The 19029-nt window shown below is 40.6% G+C and overlaps 1 protein-coding gene across 4 annotated transcripts in view; it reads left to right on the top strand.

Annotated features, from left to right (window-relative positions):
• Positions 1-8990, top strand: part of F13A1 (coagulation factor XIII A chain) — a 165150-nt gene extending 156160 nt beyond the window's left edge. For all 4 annotated transcript variants that reach the window (XM_082731176.1, XM_082731175.1, XM_082731177.1 and 1 more), the window contains exons 15-16: positions 987-1123; positions 7243-8990. In XM_082731176.1, coding sequence (XP_082587302.1) covers positions 987-1123; positions 7243-7396 — 291 coding nt within the window. In that variant the 3' untranslated portion in view covers positions 7397-8990. The remainder of the gene's footprint in view (positions 1-986; positions 1124-7242) is intronic.
• The last annotated feature ends 10039 nt before the right edge of the window (positions 8991-19029 follow it).

Below are 19029 nucleotides of genomic sequence, written 5' to 3'. Positions count from 1 at the left end.
AACTATTACTATTACTATTACTATTATCTCCCAAGTTATGTAGAGGTTAGTCAGATCTATCCATTTGGCACATATTATCTCTTAAACAGACAAACCAACCAACCTCAGAGCCACATGGCCATTTTCCAGCTCATCGTGTTGGTGTCAGGAAAGCGTACTATTCCTGGACCTAGTAAACACAGCCTAGGAGCAAATAATAATAGCATTTCACATCAATGATCCCACTGGAATGTCAGTCCAGTCTTAGAGACAGGAAAATTGAATCTCAAAAAGGTTAAGGAAGTCACCCAAGGCCCCACTACTAGTAAGTGCTGAACTGACCTTGAACTCTGGCCACCTCATGAGATCCTTTGCCAAATACCTGATACTTCTGAGACTTGTCATAGATAAACTTGCCAACAAAGGGTTTAGACTCTGTTGGACTCAGACATTGTAAGTGCAGATGAAAAGTCTTTTTTTGCCTATCTTAGTATCCAAATTACTTTTCTTCAAGTTCCACAGTTAAGACTCCCTCTTTGGTCATATTTCTTTCTAGTGTACCTAAAGGTGAGAAGGCTCAGCCCCCCTGGAGTGTTTTCTTCCTCTTGAACGTAGGAATCCCCTGTGTGCTGGTAGGAAACTTGATACCTGTCCAGAAGCAGAGTCTGCCTGGCCATCCTCACCATGGAAATGTGTTGCTTCACCAAATACACTTCCACCTCCTGCTGAGAAAGAGCAGCTGGTGGTCACGGCTATTAACCTGAGCTCTAATTAGGGTGGTTTTTATAATGAGGAAAAGAGTGTGATCCTAATTAGTAATTTTCCATCTTTGTCTCAATAGGTATCCCCCAGTCAAAGCAATCAGCTATCCTCATCACACAAGTTCTACTGCCAGAAAATAACCATTCTGTAGAACCAGCAAAAGTGAAGATGGCTAAGGACACAGGAGAGCAGAAAGGGTTTATGTGCTGTTAATGAGTTGCATTCTCCTCCAACTCCTATCTTAGGTCCGCGGCGCCAGAATGGTTGGTTCTGACATGGTGGTGACAGTTGAGTTCACCAATCCTCTAAAAGAAACTCTGAGGAATGTGTGGATACACCTGGATGGTCCTGGAGTGTTGAAGCCAAGGAGGAAGATGTTCCGGTAAGGTGTGGGTTGGGGACTGAGAAGGTGACAAGGGATGTGGGACTGTGGGAAGGCGTAGCTTTCTCTGTCTTTTGCAAACTTACATCTAATACTTGATGAATATGTCTGAGAAGCTGCTGCATTCTTATTGGCCATTTCTAGGATTCAGGGGATAAAAGTAGGATTGGTTTGGCTGACATTTCCATCATTTAATCCTTATGACCACCCTAATGAGATAGGTACTATTATCATCACCCTTTGGAGAGCAGAGGCTTTGAGAAGTCAGCTGGTTTGCCCCAAGTTTTACAGCTTATAAGAGGTGCCCAGATTCAGCCTCAGGGTGGCTGATTCAGAAATTAAGTTTCAAGCCTTCTGCCATACCACCTCCTCAGGTGTCAATTCTACTAATATACATGGAGTACCTAGTTTGTGCCAGATATTATGCTGAAAGATGTCCCTTTTCAAGGGTCCTTTTTTCCCAGATCCACCTTCCAGATTTCCCTGATACAAGCATTCTAGAACTGTTGCTTTCTGTAAAATAAAGGGGAGCCTAAAGAGTTTCAGTCTTGGTTCTCTATTTAGGGGGCCAATAACTACCTCAGGCTCTGTGATAAAATGAATGGGACTGCTTCTTTCACATATAGTCCCATCAGACTGTGCCTTAGAGTGGCTCAGCTTCTGTGACTTCTGCTGACAAAGAGTGTCCCCCAACAAGACAGCCCATTCCACAGTCAGGTAGCTCTCATTGTTCAAAAACAATTCTACCTTCTGATCCTACCTGGTGATCCTAATTCTGTCATTTGGGTCAGCACAGAATAAAGCCCATCTCTCTTCCATCTGGTGCCTTAGAAATATTTGCAAACAACTGTCACATCTTCTCTAACCCTCTCCTGACCCCTAACGTGGCTTTAGCTTCTGCCGCTTTCCCACATACTCCAGGTCATCTGTGCTCCTCTTAAAGTGTGACACCCAGAATGGATCCCAATCTTTGAGGCTTAATACTTTCATTTCTACCACAAATAAGTCCCTGTCAGCATCAATCAGTCTAGCATATTTCCTGTGGGGTGAACTTCTGAAGCATAGAAGGGGAAGTGGAAGGCTGTAGAAAGTGCCTGATGACGAGATATGTTAGGAATCTCCCTAACACTCTTTTTGGAAGTTACCCCCTCTGAATCTGTGGGACCAGGCCAAGGCCTCCTTCACCCCTTCCACGATGCCTTTAAAGAACAATTTGCCCACTAAGGGCTCTCTGCATTTCTTTCAAATTACAGTGTTCACAGCTTCTGCAATCCCATTGTCCAAGAGATGCCTGCTGCCCATGAATGCAATAAACAACAGGGAAAATAATTTGAGTGCTTTTTTTTTAAAAAGCAAGCACAAAACATAACAACGCTTCCTGTGCTAATAAGAACGTTGAAGGGATAAAAGAATTAAATTAGAAATCATCCTTAGCGAGAGGGAGAGGTCAGCAGTGATAGCCCTGCTTTCGTCAGAAACGACAGCCTCACTCACCCCTTCTCACACCTTCCCACTCGAATCAGATGCGAGAATCACTCAGGCAAAGTGAAACACGTTTCTTCCTCAGAACAACCCCCCGCTGCATCCAATTTTTCCTTCTCAAACGGTAACCCTAGAAACCTCATCTGCGGGTACTAGAACCTCCTGCTACCAGCACACCTTGGCTCTGGCAAAAACCCCCCTTGATCACAGACCAATGCATGAAAAAGGACAATCTGTGTATTAGAAGAAAGATGAATCTTCACACAGTGGAATGACCCACCATTTGGGATACACAGGGCTCTAAGTGCGTGGAGTGTCCAGGTGCTTATGGGTAATATCTGACATTGCAGTAGGGCAAAGTGGAGTGAATCATGGAAAGGATGGAAGAGCCAGCCCTTACATGGACACAAGGCAAATGCGCTGCCCACACTCTTCCTTAAGGTACTGTTTGTCATTACTTCCAACACAGCTATGGCAGATAGCTAACAGACAGAAAACAAGGTCCTCAATCTCTCATGGGAATCCAGATGCAGGGGGTGGTTCTCTCCAACGCAAGGGTAGCTTTATTTCTCTGGGACTGTCAACAATCGGAAAGAACTTGAGACGAAAAATATTTACGATCTAGGTTCTGTTTAGGACTTCGGAGAGAGCACTACTTACCCTGTCTCCTCCTGACTCCAGCACACACATTCACAACCAAGACCTGAGCCAGCCAGCACCCACATCCATATTGTCAGATAATTATAATCACTCCAGGGTACCCAGTGCTGCCAAGCTATGATCTAAGAGTGACAGAGCCATGTAACAACTTGGACCCTTAAAAAGAGCAATGTGTAGAAACAGAATCGTTCACAAGGTTGTATTCCCTTCTAGGATACACATCTTGAATAGTCAAGGGAATCACTACCCCCACATATCCACCCATAGTCCTGCCAGGGCCTTAGAAGACAAAGGGCGTCAACCTCAAAGCTGGGGTCCTGGAAGGCAAGAGCTAGAGAGTAGGGAATTGAACTAGGAATGAGGAAAGCAGTGGTGTTTCACTCTTTGCTCAGGGTACGCGCCAACTGTGCTCCGAGATGCTTCACCTTCCTGCCTTCTGCCACCACCTCCCACCTATCTCAGATGCTTGAAAGTGCTGCCCCCACAGACTCTCAGTTTTCAAGTTTCTGTACTTGGTACTTCCAGAACATCAAATAATTCATCTTCCAGATTCATTTTTGTCTTTAAAAAATGATCGGGTTCAGTAAGTTATTTCGAGAGAAAAGTTCCCCGACTTTGTGATTTTTTTTTTAATTTTGAGTTTCTTTAGTAGGACAGAAGCTGAGGGCTAGACACATGGAGAACAACCCATAGATAGTTGCAGTTTATTGTAATAATAATCCCATTTGCCTGTATGCATTCAAGATGATAAATGGCCAGTGTATCTTGATAGCTCAGCACATTAACTGAGAACCATTTATCACAACATCTATCCTCAGGCAAATAGGATTATTCCAGTATTACTCTACTTACCAGTATGAGTGAGTGATTCTTCTCTCTTTCTGGACATATTTATCTTTGAATAAATGCAGACTTAGACATGCATGTGCATCTTCATGTATGAGTATCTTTGTATGATAGTCTTGAGTAGACATCTATACATGTATGAGATAAGTATGTGAATATTATTATGGGGCTGAGTTTGTGAGTGGGAGTCAATAATGAAGTGAAGCTCAGGGATTATAGTTTCTATTTGAGGTAGTCACCTGCGTTACATGGCCCCAGGCCAGATCCCGAAGCAAGACAACTATTTTGCAAAGTGTTTCTGATTGATCACTTGGGGAAACCAGGGAAGAAAGAACGAATGGATCAGGGTAAAAATAGCCCAGCTCTTGAGAAATAAATATCTTGAAACATGTATTCATATTGAATTAATCACTGTAAATGAGGACAAAAGAACCGTTTCTTTGCAAACAGGCAGGAGGAACTTACTTTCCTGGTTCTTTTGCAGAGTTCAGGCAGAGAAAACAACCACCACAGGGTGATTGTGTTAATAATAGTAATTATAGCAACAACAACAGTAATACAAATCTAAATGACACTTGGCGATTGCCATATATGCCATGTTTCTAAGTGCAGTACAAATAATAATTCACCCCTCTCCACACTCTATTCATCTTTTCAATATTTATTTACTTGATAGAGAGAGAGAGAGAGAGAGAGAATGCAAGCAAGCCTAAGTAGGCAGAGTGGGATGCAGAGGAAGAGGAGAAGCAGGCTCCCCGCTGAGCAGAGAGCCCGATATGGGGCTTGATCCCAGGTCCCTGGGATCATGGCCTGAGCCAAAGGCAGACACTTCACCAACTGAGCCACCCAGGTGCCCCCACACTCTATTCAATATTCTGTAGTGTCTGCCTTATATAGGCAAGAAAACACACGATGAGGTCAATGTTTTTCAACCCTTGAATCATAAAATCCACTTACTGAGTTTGAACAATACCTATCTAGGTGATATGTGTGTACTTTTCACCCAGTTTGGCTTTTATATAATGGGTGAAAATAATTTATAGAACCACATTTATAAAGAACAAAAATAAAGAAGAGAATTAGCAAATACCAAATTAATTGAGACATTTAGACCTGCAGTGGCAGAGACCATGCCCGGAGCAGTTCCAAAGAGAGGAGTCCCCAAGGCCTTAGATGCCTTTCCCAATTCCCTGAACACAGGTAGAAGAGTTTGAAAGGGATTTCTTATTTAGTGTCTACATTTCTAAGGTTTAGAAATCTAGCCCAGAGGTTGCACATCCACTGCCATCTAAAATAGATATCGTTTTAGCTCTATTTGAGGAAATTTGGGGGTTCTAACTTTACATAGAATAGGTCAAGCACAGGTATGTGGCCCCCATTTTTCCTTGAAATTTGGCTGTGTTTAATGTGATGCTCTATGGCCCTGCCCCCTCTGGGCAAATAGGGGATTCCATAGCGGAGGCCTTTGAACCACTCCAGAATTTCTTTGGCACTTCCCCTCCCTCGCGACCCGTCCAGCCACCACTCCAGTCTGAAGCTACAGCATCCCCAGCTCCTTTGATCTGTCCCTCCGTGGAAGCACCCTCCACTAGGGATGTATTCACAGAATTCCTCTGCACAGCATGTTCCTCATATCTAAGCACGAGTACACTCTTCATTTTCCCCAGCACGTTTTTGTTCATCCATGGTCTGGGCCATCAGGCTATGAATGTGGAAGATTCCATAAGTCTCCTTAGGATCTCATCCTTTTTGCCTATAAATGAGGTAGCTGGACTAAGTGCTTTCTAAGTCCTTTCCAATTCTGACCTGTTGTGCCTCAGTAATCCCCATGAAAACAGGTCCCTTTTCTGTCTAAGGCACTTATGGTCGTCTCCCTTCATCTCCCTAATGTCCTCCCAGAGAAGTGCTGGCCCAAGATCCCCAGCAAGGCCGCCCACTACATGCTCTTCCTGAGGATCAGCGAGCAGAGACCAGGAATCCTCTATGAACAATACTGCAAGAAGCTCTTAGTACTGAATAAAAGGGCATCTGTCTTTCTTATTAAAAAAAAAAAAAAAAGCTAGCACAGAGATCAGAAAAGTCATCTTCATGGAGGCTATAGTATGAAATACAGTATACAATAATAGAAAGAGCATAGATTTGGGAATCAGAACAACCTGGGCCCAAATCTCATCTCTGCCCATTCACAGCTGTGTGATCTTGGAAAAATTGCTTCACTTGTTTATTCCTCCATTTTTCTTAATTATTCAGTGTGTCAAATGGTACCCCCTCGAGGGACTATCATGCATGTAAAACCTGCATGTAATTTCCGCCTGACGCTTCCATAGTGTAATATATGTGAAGCACCCCAGAGAAGCCTAAATCTTCCCAATCCTGGTTGATCATTCACTGGAGTGGGCTTGGCCATGAAGCTTAGGAAAATCTCAGAGCATATGCTTCAGAGGGAGATGAGAATACCAGAACCATTAAAGGCCAGCCCCATTATCAGAATGGATACAATTGAATAGCAGACAGGTGCATGGGCAGGGGGGTCCAATTTGGTGGTTAAACAGGATTATGAATTATGGAGCATGCAAACACTCCATCCGTTGGCAGCAGGTAGGGTTATGTTCCAGATCTTAGGCCTGGGAATAAGCTCTATCCCAAAGGGATTGGCGAGAACCAATTAGAATATCTGGACCTCAGCAAAGGCAGCTGGGGATTCAGATAGGAGTTTAATTCAGGAAGGAACTAGAGTGACCCAAAATGAGCCCAGGAATATCAGTCACATTCATGAAGCTACTGTGGAGGCTGGGGTATAAGCTAGACCTCAGGTGACTCATGCCTAGTGGGGACTCAGCCCTTCACCAGGCACTGGATGGACCATATCTACTGTGTGGCCGCAGATGCCAGCTGATGCACCCAAGTGGAAGGAATGATGACCCAATGAGTCTGTCATTGGCACATCCCCATCTAGGGACCTCATTTGTTTTGGAACTGGTAAAATCAGCCCTTCTGTCTCCTCTATCATCAACTGAGAGAAAAAGAGCTTGTGATGGAAGCAGGGGTTCTCACTACTTCCTGGTTAAGGTGGGGAACTGGATCTGCCTCTCTGCAAAGTAAAACCTTTCCTCTCTTTATCATCCTTACAGTGAAATTCAGCCCAACTCCACCGTGCAATGGGAAGAAGTGTGTCGACCCTGGGTGTCTGGCCATCGGAAGTTGATAGCCAGCATGACCAGTGACGCCCTGAGACATGTGTATGGAGAGCTGGATTTGCAGATTCAGAGACGACCTTCTGAATAAATGCACAGGGAGCTGAGATGGACCTGAGTACTGGGCCTCTTGTAGTGTTGGCTAAAGAAATTCTTATGCAAAAAATAGTCAGCTCTTGCTTTAACTTAGGTGTGGAGACTCAGCCAGGACTACAAGGGGCCCTAGAGTAGAGATGCCATGTATTTCAAAGACTACTTTTCAGTGTGACTATTCCATATGGAAGTTAGTTTTTAGTCACTCCACCTTCCAAAGGATTCTGAGCATTAGCCTTAATTAAGCTCTAATTAAGTTCTCATAGCTCATAAGAGTAAAAGTCATCATTTATCATCACAAATGGCTGCAGTTCCAAATATCAGAGGACTTCTCTTAACCAGGGGATTTGCTCTATACCTGGTTTAATGTAAAAACAAGACTCTGATCTACCACACAGCCTTTTGGTAATATACTCCCCAAAAGATAGAGAAGCACATGATTTGGGCCCTAGAATTCTATACTCCCTTGTTGGAATCAGGTTCTGCGCCCTATGTCAGACTATTTTTCCCAGATATTAAGAACAACATCATTTTTCTTCTTGGCAAAGCCAGGGCAAGGTCTTTCATCTTGCACCTGCGGCAAAACAACTATCTGCCAAATTTCACAGATTTACCTTGTGAGAAGATGTGGCCCCATATTAAAAAATTGCATTTGTGGGAAACTTAATCACCTAAGAGGAGATAAGATAGCAGGTGCAATACTCAGATCTATTAAATAATGCAGTATTATGGTGCATTCTATAAGGGTTGTCACACTGTGGCCTGATAGCAGGAACCAATATCCTTTACTTTAACTCTTTTGGGGCCTCAGGACTAGGAAGTAACAAGGCTAACTTGGGACAGGAAAAATGAGGAATTAGTCTCTTTTATTAGTGATTATATTTCATCTGTCTCTCTGGGATCATCTCCTTCACACACTGATGCCAGCCCAGGTACATTTTTAGAGAGAGAATAAGCCCTATGAGTTGAAGAATCTGGCAGACTTAGTGTCCAGACATATAGAAAGATGGGCAGCCACTAATTCCCTGTTGTCTTTCATATCCCTCATGTGATATGAGTGTCCTTCATATCACCTCAGCTTAGGACTCAGAAGCTAAAAGGTAATACAGACGCCATCATGCAAGTAGCCAGTGCTAACGCAGACCCAATGACAGAAGATGCTGACATCCTTTGTATTATGCTCCAAGATTCCAACTGGCAAGGCCCCCTGCTGTTTATTTGCAAGGCTGATTTATGATCAAAATTATCTATCAATATGCCTAAGGTATGATTCTTAGCAAAACCAAAAACAAAGTGGGAGAAGCCAGAATGAAATTTTCTGATCTGCATAACCACATTTCTAAGCCTTTGAGACTCTTCTGAGAACCAGCGACCCAAGAGGACTGCTGGTCACCTCCTTATGTGCATTATATCTAATTCTATTAAGTAATTAATAATCCCAGCATTTGCTGAGCTTTCCATAAACCAATTTTAAAATGAAATGCATGTTGCTATATGGTTAAACTGGCTTCATGTAATTATATGCTTATTAACGAGAATGTAATCAAAGCTTCAAATAAAGTTAATGTGATTGTGTTTGCATCTGCATAAAAGTGAACATTTTTTTAAAGATTTTATTTATTTATTTGACAGACAGAGATCACAAGTAGGCAGAGAGGCAGGCAGAGAGAGAGGGGAGGAAGCAGGCTCCCTGCTGAGCAGAGAGCCCGATGCAGGGCTCGATCCCAGGACCCTGAGATCATGACCTGAGCCGAAGGCAGAGCCCACTGAGCCAACCAGGTACCCCAAAGTGAACATTTTTAATTTTCAACGCAACATACTACTAACCACAAGTGGTCAAGAAACCACCCTTCCTTAGCAGTAGATGACCTACCCTGGCTAGGAAAGCAAGCATTTCTCCTTTAAAGGAAATGACTTTTATAGGTACTCATGCACAGTTAGTTAGCTTTCCTCACTGCTCTTTTTTCATTTTATTAGCCACATTCATCAAAGGAGGAAATGTATTTAGTTCAACACCAGCTTCCAGAAACTGCAAAATATCTGTAGATACTTTTTCATGAATGATCTCATGAATCATTACAGTGAATCATGGGACAAGCCAGTGTGAACACCTATCGTAACAAACACCTTTTATGGTCTTAGGACAGAGATGGAAAATATACAGCAAGTGTGTATAGTAGATCCTACATTCATGGTAACATCACAGAAAAACTGCAGTTCAGATAGGACCTCCGAATCCTCCTCAATGCAGTACTCCAGGCAGCTATTACCAACTGATTTAGAGTTGGCACTCAAAATAAAACCTATTCATCATGCCTAAGAGACAGCCCATCCCCTCTGACAGCTGGGATTCTACACTGTATAATAATGCTGTGGCTCTAAAAATCATTTAAACGGTGGTAACAAGCAATGAATTGCAGAAAGCAAAGAGACTCTGAATTCTAGTTTCTGCCCCTGCTAATCCTGTATGCTTCTGAACAAATCTTCATGTTTATAGCTTCAGTGACCAAAGAGGACTAAGGATACTTACATTTCCACAAGATTCTTCTGGGAATATATGGAGAAAAACTTAACGACAACACATGCAAAACTATAGGTAGATAGATGATAGACAATGAGATAGGTAGATAGATAGGCGATAGATAGAAAGAGACAGTGACAGAGAGAGAGAGATTGTATGAATACATTTTTCCAAGTAAATTCACTTTATCAACCCTGTAAAAGAAATAAATATAATTATTTTCAGCCTGTTGATAAAGATCCTAAAAAGGCCTAGAAAGCTACACATCATGGCAATTCGAGCTACAGATAGAAGCAAGTGGTGAAATCAACCCTTGGTTTACTGTATATTCTTTTTTTAAATTTTTTTTATTAACATATATTGTATTATTTGCTTCAAGGCTACAGGTCAGTGAATCATCAGTCTTACACAATTCACAGCACTCACCATAAGTTTACTGTATAGTCTTTAAGTCTTTTGTCTCTCAAAGTTTTTAAGAATACGGAATTAAAATCAACTTCAAGACTCTTCAAAGAGCTGCAGTATAACAACAAAAATATGTACAAACTTATAATAAAAATATGGAAGGAAATAGAGTTTGTGCAATCAAAAGTCACAAAATTCCAGATGTAAGGTTTTTATTTATGAACATTCTTCCAATATTACTACAAAGCTAATAGTCAACCAACCCAACCATCCATTCATTTATCTTTTCTACCATCAAGCCATCCTCCTGACAACTAGTCCACCAGCCAGCCGTACGACCACATATCCATTTTTATTCCAATGATCTATTTAACCATTCATGCATTAGTTAATTGTGCAAACATAAATTTAACAAATATTTATTGAACATTAGCCATCATCCTAGAGTCTGGGAATTCAACAATGAAAAGTCCCATGATCCCTACCCAGAAAAAATCTCATATCCAGAGGTAGGGGGCAGATATATAGATAGATAAGGTACATGGGGACACTAGGTTAATAGAGAGTTGCCCTGCATACCATGGGAATAAAGAGAAAAAAAAATGCCTGAAAAAGCCTCCCTTACTATCTCCATTAATGGAGAACAAACTTGAACTATGAAAAAAAAAAAAAAAAGAGCAAGAGGTAAGATATAGATCATTTGACAAAGAAGAGCTCATGTAACAGCCTAGAGAAGAGAAAGAGCATGACCTTTCTGGGGAACTGCAATTAGCTTGATGTGGCAAGATGGTCAGTATCCACCAAGAAGAGGCAGGGCTCTCCATATTCACCATAGTGACTCATGAGATAATTTGTAAATGGTATCTACAGAGATTTCAGCCACAGAAGTGCAGGTATGGGTCAGAGTTGGAGCACTTTCAAGAATGAGAATTTGTTCCTTCTGCCCTGTGTTGTAGAGAAAGGTTAAGAAAGACTGCTAATTAAAAAAAAAAAAAAAACTGGATCAAAACTAAGAACTATAGTGGGTGGGTCAAGGAGGGATGAGGTCAAGAAAGTATGGGGTGAAATGTCTAACTCAGGTCAGTGAGGAAGGTATAAGGTTGGGAGTGTGGCCCCGTTGGGGCATATGAATGGGAAATTAGATGTACCAAGGCCCAAGTGAATACAAAGTGAGAAACGTAATATGTCAAGGTTGTCTATTTCAAAGACTGATATAGGTATATGACAGATAAATTCCTAGAGGCTGAAATTTGGGAAACCAAGTAGTTACCATTGGCAGAGACTGATGAAGACCCAGGATCTTATTCCTAGGGTCATTCTTATTTCTATGTAAAGGCCAACTTCTCCAACTCAGTACCCAAGAAATCCACATGCTTCTACAGACACTCCTTCCATATTCAGCACTTTGACCCACTTAGACTCAGTTTTACCTCCTCTCTCCATAGAATGAAAGAAAGATCAGAAAAACATCTTTTGAGTGTGTTTTTCAGAAATCACTCTATAAAAACAAACACATAAATACATGAGGAAAAAAAAAAAAAAAAAACCAAAGAGCTCTGTTGCAATAAGTTGAGTAACTAAGAGATTGTGATCACTTCAACTGCCGGGAGTTACACTGAGAACATTTAACCTCCAAAGACAATGGCCATTTTCAAAAAGATGCTTGGTCAGCTTACTGCTGACACAATTAATGAAACCCTATTAGTTTTCACACTAATCATTGTTCCAGGACTTAAGTAATTATCTAAGCAATGTTTCACCGGCCCTGAAACTAATTCAAATACAAAGGGTCCTAATGAGTATTTCCTATGCGTAAATAGCAAATACCTATTACACAGAAAGCGTCCTTTTCTCTTTTTGGTTTCAGCAAGTTTAGACAGTGGAAAAATACAACAAGGTTAGACAGTATAAAAATGATTACACTCAGAGTTTATTACCTAAAGGTGATGGATTATAAAATACCATAAAATTGTTGTTACTTCTTCCATTGAAAGGTGGGGTCCACCCACCCCTCAACTCTAGGCAGGCTCTATGATTGCTGTGACTGAAAGAATGTGATAGAAACAATGTTACAAGTTCTAAGGCCCAGGTCTTGGGGGTCAGTTCTTGTCTCTTGAAATCCTTTCCTTGTAAGGTCTGAGTTTCCACATAAGGCTCAACTACTTTGAGACTGCCATGCTGGAAAAGCCACATGTTAATTCTCTGATCAGCCATCGTAGGTGAACTCAGCCTTGCAGCAACCTCCATCAAGGTACCATTTTTGATAATAAAGTCATCTTGGGCTCCCCAAATCAGCCCATCCACCAGTGTGTACCACCCACCACCAAATGACCTCAGTCACTTAGAGTAGAAGAATCATTCTCCAAAGACTTGCCCAAATTCAAGTTCCTGACCACAAATCATGAGATATGATAAAATGGTTGTCGTTTTAAGTTACTAGATTTGAGGTTATCTGCAATACAGTAGGATAAAAACAGAGCACTAAGCCCAACCATCTCAGAAAGGAGAGTGATTTACTGCTTAATGCTCTTCCTGCTTTGAGGAAATGCTATGTGTTTGAACTTCATTGTTTCTTTCCAAAAAAAAATATAGGACGATGCATAGATTGTCATTACTCAGCAGCTCCCATGTATCTGAAGAGACCTAACATGTATACTTCCAAGTTTAATAGTTCCAATATTGCCAGTTCCTTGAGCTCTTCCTTTTAAACTGTGGTTTTCTGGCATCTTCTTCAGCTTCATTGAGGTTTGGTTAGGTGCCATTAGGGATAACTTGAAGATGAGAGAGAGAACACAAGGATGGAGGGTGACACTGCTCTCCCACAGAGACTTAGGAAATAGGGCGATTCCACTGAGAACCTCAAAGCAATGTCAGATCCTCTACTTTCCCCACAAATCCAGCATCCCCATGAACTGAAGTATCTGGTCATGAACTTACATGCTGTTGTTTTCTCTCTGAACATTCAAAAATCCCTTGATTTGCACATAGGTCTACACTGATTTGGCTCTAACTATGTGAAACAAAATGGAATAAAATAACTTATTTTTATATCAGTTATACCTAAACCTGAAATTTGTGGCCATGGTTACAGATAAGCCTGATAATGGCCTAAAACCTGAAGTGTTCAATTAAAGTTGAGTCAAATATAAGCCATTTGATGGCAGTGACCCTAGAGTAATCTTGCCCTTTAGAAATGTGTCCTCAAATTTGAGAGGCAAAGTGTGGGTTTCAGGGGTAGGGAAGGAAAAAATGAAACAAAATGGGTTCGGGAGGGAGACACACAATAAGAGACTCTTAATCTCAAGAAAAAAAGAAGATAAATAAAAAAGTAGAAAAAATTCTGCATTGACTTAAAACAAAAAAAAAAGGTGTCCTACTCACCAGTAGTCATAATGAGTAGCTGTCCTCTGTCCAGCCTCTCATCTACAAGGGCCTTTATGTAACATTTTTGTGCAGTCTTTCATCAAAACATCCCAAACCACAGAAGGCATATTCCAGCTGGTTCCCCAAGACCCCTGAGAGAAGACACTGGGAGCTAGTCAAGTGAATGCTTGTTGCTCTCTCCTGTGCTTAGCAGCACTATACAGGCCTCAGGAAATGGAGGACAATCTAATTTGCCACTCTATACCTTTTCCTCAAAAGAGAAATTCCTAAGCTTAGCAGACTATGACCTTATATTACAAACTATGGCATTTAATATGGACTTTGAATAGTTTCCTACCATAGTGACACCTTTATTTTCTTGCTTTTAATGATATTTATCATTTACTTTTTCTTTACTGTTTCTGGGACTGGTTTCTGATGGTTAATGTTACCCATATTTCAAAACAGGACACCTATAGCATCTGGGGATTTTCAAGTGAGAAGTTCACCCTGCCACCAAATATTCCCCTACACAAACCAGACTTGTCCAGGCCGATACACCCATGATACAAAAAAACTTTATTTTTTGTACATTGCTTTTACTACAGACACAAGGCCAGGCTCATGAGTATTATTCTTTTGTTTTGGTTATAGCTATGAATTCAAAAATATGGCTCTAAGAAAGGAATCTGATCATTAAAAGAGATGCTAGGCATCTTCAATAATATCCCAATTATCTTTATTGAGTATACAATGCTAAAAACCCATATAAATCAACAAAGTGTCATTACTGAGATAAAATTTAAAAATAGGTACAATAAAATAAAGCCTCTCTCCACAGTGAAAAACAATAGGATTTCATGATATCTTCATTAGCAATGTTAATCAGAAAGGAACAGTTATTATCTGGGAAATGTAAACTAAAAAAAAAAAAAAAAAAAGTCTGGGTTCACCTAAATAACCTAAACATTGAAAACATAATATAAAAGTGTTCTACTTCTTCCAATCCAAGAGCATGGAATGGTCTTCCATCTTTTTGTGTCTTCTTCAATTTCTTTCATGAGTGTTCTGTAGATCCTTAAGTACAGATCCTTTACCTCTTTGGTTAGGTTTATTCCCAGGTATCTTATGGTTCTTGGTGCTATAGTAAATGGAATCGATTCCCTAATTTCCCTTTCTGTATTTTCATTGTTAGTGTATAAGAAAGCCACTGATTTCTGTACATTGACTTTGTATCCTGCCACGTTGCTCAATTGTTGTATGAGTTCTAGTAGTTTGGGGGTGGAGTCTTGGGTTTTCATTTATAAAGAATCATGTCATCTGCGAAGAGAGGAAGTTTGACTTCTTCCTTGGCAATTTGGATTCCTTGTATTTCTCTTTGTTGTCTGATTGCTGTTTCTAGGACTTCTAATACTATGTTGAACAAGAGTGGTGAGAGTGGGCATCCTTGTCATGTTCCTGATCTCAACGGGAAGGCGGCAAGCTTTTTCCCATTGAGGATGATATTTGCTGTGGGTCTTTCATAGATAGATTTTATGAAGTTCAGGAATGTTCCCTCTATCCCTATACTTTGAAGAGTTTTAATCAGGAATGGATGCTGGATTGTGTCAAATGCTTTTTCTGCATCAATTGAGAGGACCATGTGGTTCTTCTCTCTTCTCTTACTAATTTGTTCTATCACATTGATTGATTTGTGAATGTTGAACCATCCTTGTAGCCCAGGAATGAATCCCACCTGGTCATGGTGGATAATGTGCTGTTTTTAATGTGCTGTTGGATCCTGTTTGCTAGGATCTTGTTGAGAATCTTAGCATCCATATTTATCAGTGATATTGGTCTGAAATTCTCCTTTTTGGTAGAGTCTTTACCTGGTTTGGGGATCAAGATAATGCTGGCTTCATAGAAAGAGTCTGGAAATTTTCCTTCTGCTTCAATTTTTTGAAACAGCTTCAGGAGAATAGGTGTGATTTCTTCTTTGAAAGTTTGGTAGAAGTCCCCAGGAAATTCATCAGGTCCTGGGCTCTTGTTTTTTGGGAGGTTTTTGATCACTGCTTCAATCTCATTACTAGATATCAGTTGTCAATTTCTTCCTGGTTCAATTTTGGGAGTTTATAGCTTTCCAGGAATGCATCCATTTCATCTAGGTTGCTTAGCTTATTGGCATATAACTGTTGAAAATAACTTCTGATGATTGTTTCTACTTCCTTGGTGTTAGTTGTGATCTCTCCCTTTTCATTCATAATTTTATGAATTTGGGCTTTCTCTATTTTCTTTTGGATTAGTGTGGCCAATGGTTTATTGATATTATTGATTTCTTTCAAAAAACCAGCTTCTAGTTTCATTGATACATTCTACTGTATACTGCCTAGAGCAATCTATACTTTTAATGCCATTCCGATCAAAATTCCACCGGTATTTTTCAAAGAGCTAGAGCAAATATTCCAAAAATTTGTATGGAATCAGAAGAGACCCCAAATCGCTAAGGAAATGTTGAAAAACAAAACAAAACAAAACAAAACAAAACTGGGGGCATCACGATTTTAAGCTTTACTAAAAAGCTGTGATCACCAAGACAGCATGGTACTGGCATAAAAACAGACCATAGACCAGTGGAACAGAGTAGAGGGCCCAGATATGGACCCTCAATTCTATGGTCAAATAATTTTCAACAAAACAGGAAAAAATATACAGTGGAAAAAAGGCAGTCTCTTCAATAAATGGTGCTGGGAAAACTGGACAGCTATATGTAGAAGAATGAAACTCAACCATTCTCTTACACCGTACACAAAAATAAACTCAAAATGGATAAAAGACCTCAACATGAGACAGGAACCCATCAGAATCCTAGAGGAGAACATAGGCAGTAATCTCTTCGATATCAGCCACAGCAACTTCTTTCAAGATATGTCTCCAAAGGCAAAGAAAACAAAAGCGAAAATGAACTTTTGGGACTTCATCAAAATCAAAAGCTTCTGCACAGCAATGGAAACAGTCAAGAAAACAAAGAGGCAACCCACGAAATGGGAGAAGATATTTGCAAATGACAGTACAGACAAAAGGTTGATATCCAGGATCTATAATGAACTCCCTAAACTCAACACACACAAAACAGACAATCATGTCAAGAAATGGGCAGAAGATATGAACAGACACTTCTCCAAAGAAGACATGCAAATGGCTATCAGACACATGAAAAAATGTTCATCATCACTAGCCCTCAGGGAGATTCAAATTAAAACCACGTTGAGATACCACCTTACACCAGTTAGAATGGCCAAAATTAGCAAGACAGGAAACAACATGTGTTGGAGGGGATGTGGAGAAAGGAGAACCCTCCTAAACTGTTGGTGGGAATGCAAGTTGGTGCAACCTCTTTGGAGAACAGTGTGGAGATTGCTCAAGAAATTAAAAATAGAACTTCCCTAGGACCCTGCAGTTGCACTGCCGGGTATTTACCCCAAAGATACAGATGTAGTAAAAAGAAGGGCCATCTGTACCCCAATGTTTATAGCAGCAATGGCCACGGTCACCAAACTGTGGAAAGAACCAAGATGCCCTTCAACGGACGAATGGATAAGGAAGGTGTGGTCCATATACACTAAGGAGTATTATGCCTCCATCAGAAAGGACGAATACCCAACTTTTGTAGCAACATGGACAGGACTGGAAGAGATTATGTTGAGTGAAATAAGTCAAGCAGAGAGTCAATTATCATATGGTTTCACTTATTTGTGGAGCATAACAAATAGCATGGAGGACAAGGGGAGTTAGAGAGGAGAAGGGAGTTGAGGGAATTGGAAGGGGAGGTGAACCATGAGAGGCTATGGACTCTGAAAAACAATCTGAGGGTTTTGAAGGGGTGGGGGTGGGAGGTTGGGGGAACCAGGTGGTGGGTATTACAGAGGGCAGGAATTGCATGGAGCACTGGGTGTGGTGCAAAAACAATGAATACTGTTATGCTGAAAATAAATTTAAAATACATTTAAAAAAATTTTTTTAAAAGTGTTCTACTTCTACCACTTCTTATTTTTAATCCTTGTTATCTCCCTAAAAATCTATTTTAGGCACAGCCAAGGTATCTACGTATCCTAACTAATGTTTTGTTCTGTTAGTGCTCCATACATGTAATGTAATAACACATGATGAAGTCTTAGCTACACAAGCTTTTCAAAAACTAATACATTAGATAATTAGGTATCCCAAAGGTTACCCTCACTGTTATTATTTATTCATTAGTGTTATTACTAATAAAACTTGCTGTTTAAATACCACAGCACACTAGGTCCTGTGCTGAACTGAGACACAGCAAAGAATCCTGCCGAAAATAGTGATTGGTCTGGCAATGCTGTTGAGAGTGTAGACTTGAAACACTACTTGGCAATATCTACTAAATCTGAACACATACTGTGACTTAGTGATTCAACTCCTAGGTATATTTCTGACAGAAATGTGTATATACATTTACCAAAAGATAAGAGCATTCAAGAACGTTCATAACATGCAAAATAATTTAAGAAAAAAAAATTTTTTTCAGGTATCCAAGTGAGACTTAACTAGGTGCTCTGGCTCGAGATTTCTTAAAAGGCAGCAGGTCAAGGTTAGTCAGGGCTGTAGTGTATCTGAAGCCTTGCTTTCAGCTCATTCATGGGTTCTCTGCAGACCAGCATACTGAGGGCCTCTGTTCCTTGCTAGCTGTGGACTGGCAGCCTGCATCAGTTCTTTGTCCTATGGGCCTCTCCATAGGGCAGCTAACAACTGGACATCTGGCCTGCATCACAATGATAAGTCAAGAGAGCAAAACAAAAGCCAAAATCTTTCTGTAACCTATCCTCAGAAGTGACACTCATCATTTTTGTCATATCCTGTCCAAAATGCATCACTGAGTCCAGCCTACAGTTAAGAGAAATGAATTACACAGGGCATGAATATTCGAAAATAGGAATCATTGGGAGCTATCATAGTTACTCCTCAATGAAATTTGTGAAAGAAAATTAGTCTTAGATGTGCCAAGTTGATGAAGCCACAGGTTCTGACTACATTCAGATTTTTTTGTTTTATGTTGTCCTCTTTCCTGGGCCAAAGAAGATCTCCATGAATACTAACTGAATTCCAATAAAGTTTCTTGGGGCTCTTTCCTCCTTAACAGAAGACATCAAGTTGAGGATTTCCTTCTTGAAAGACTGTCATCTGACCAGACCCCAAATGAGCCTCTTTGACCAATTAGTACTTCTCTACCTAAGAAGGTAATACCCTAATCCCAGAGAGAAAGAGAAGTCGATGTCTTCACTTCAATGCCATATAGATAAAGCTTGGGAAGTAACCCAGAAAACTAACAGTCTTCA

Source organism: Mustela nivalis (genome assembly GCF_964662115.1).
Source record: "Mustela nivalis genome assembly, chromosome: 5".
NCBI lineage: Eukaryota > Metazoa > Chordata > Mammalia > Carnivora > Mustelidae > Mustela > Mustela nivalis.
This window is presented reverse-complemented; position numbering and strand designations above follow the sequence as displayed.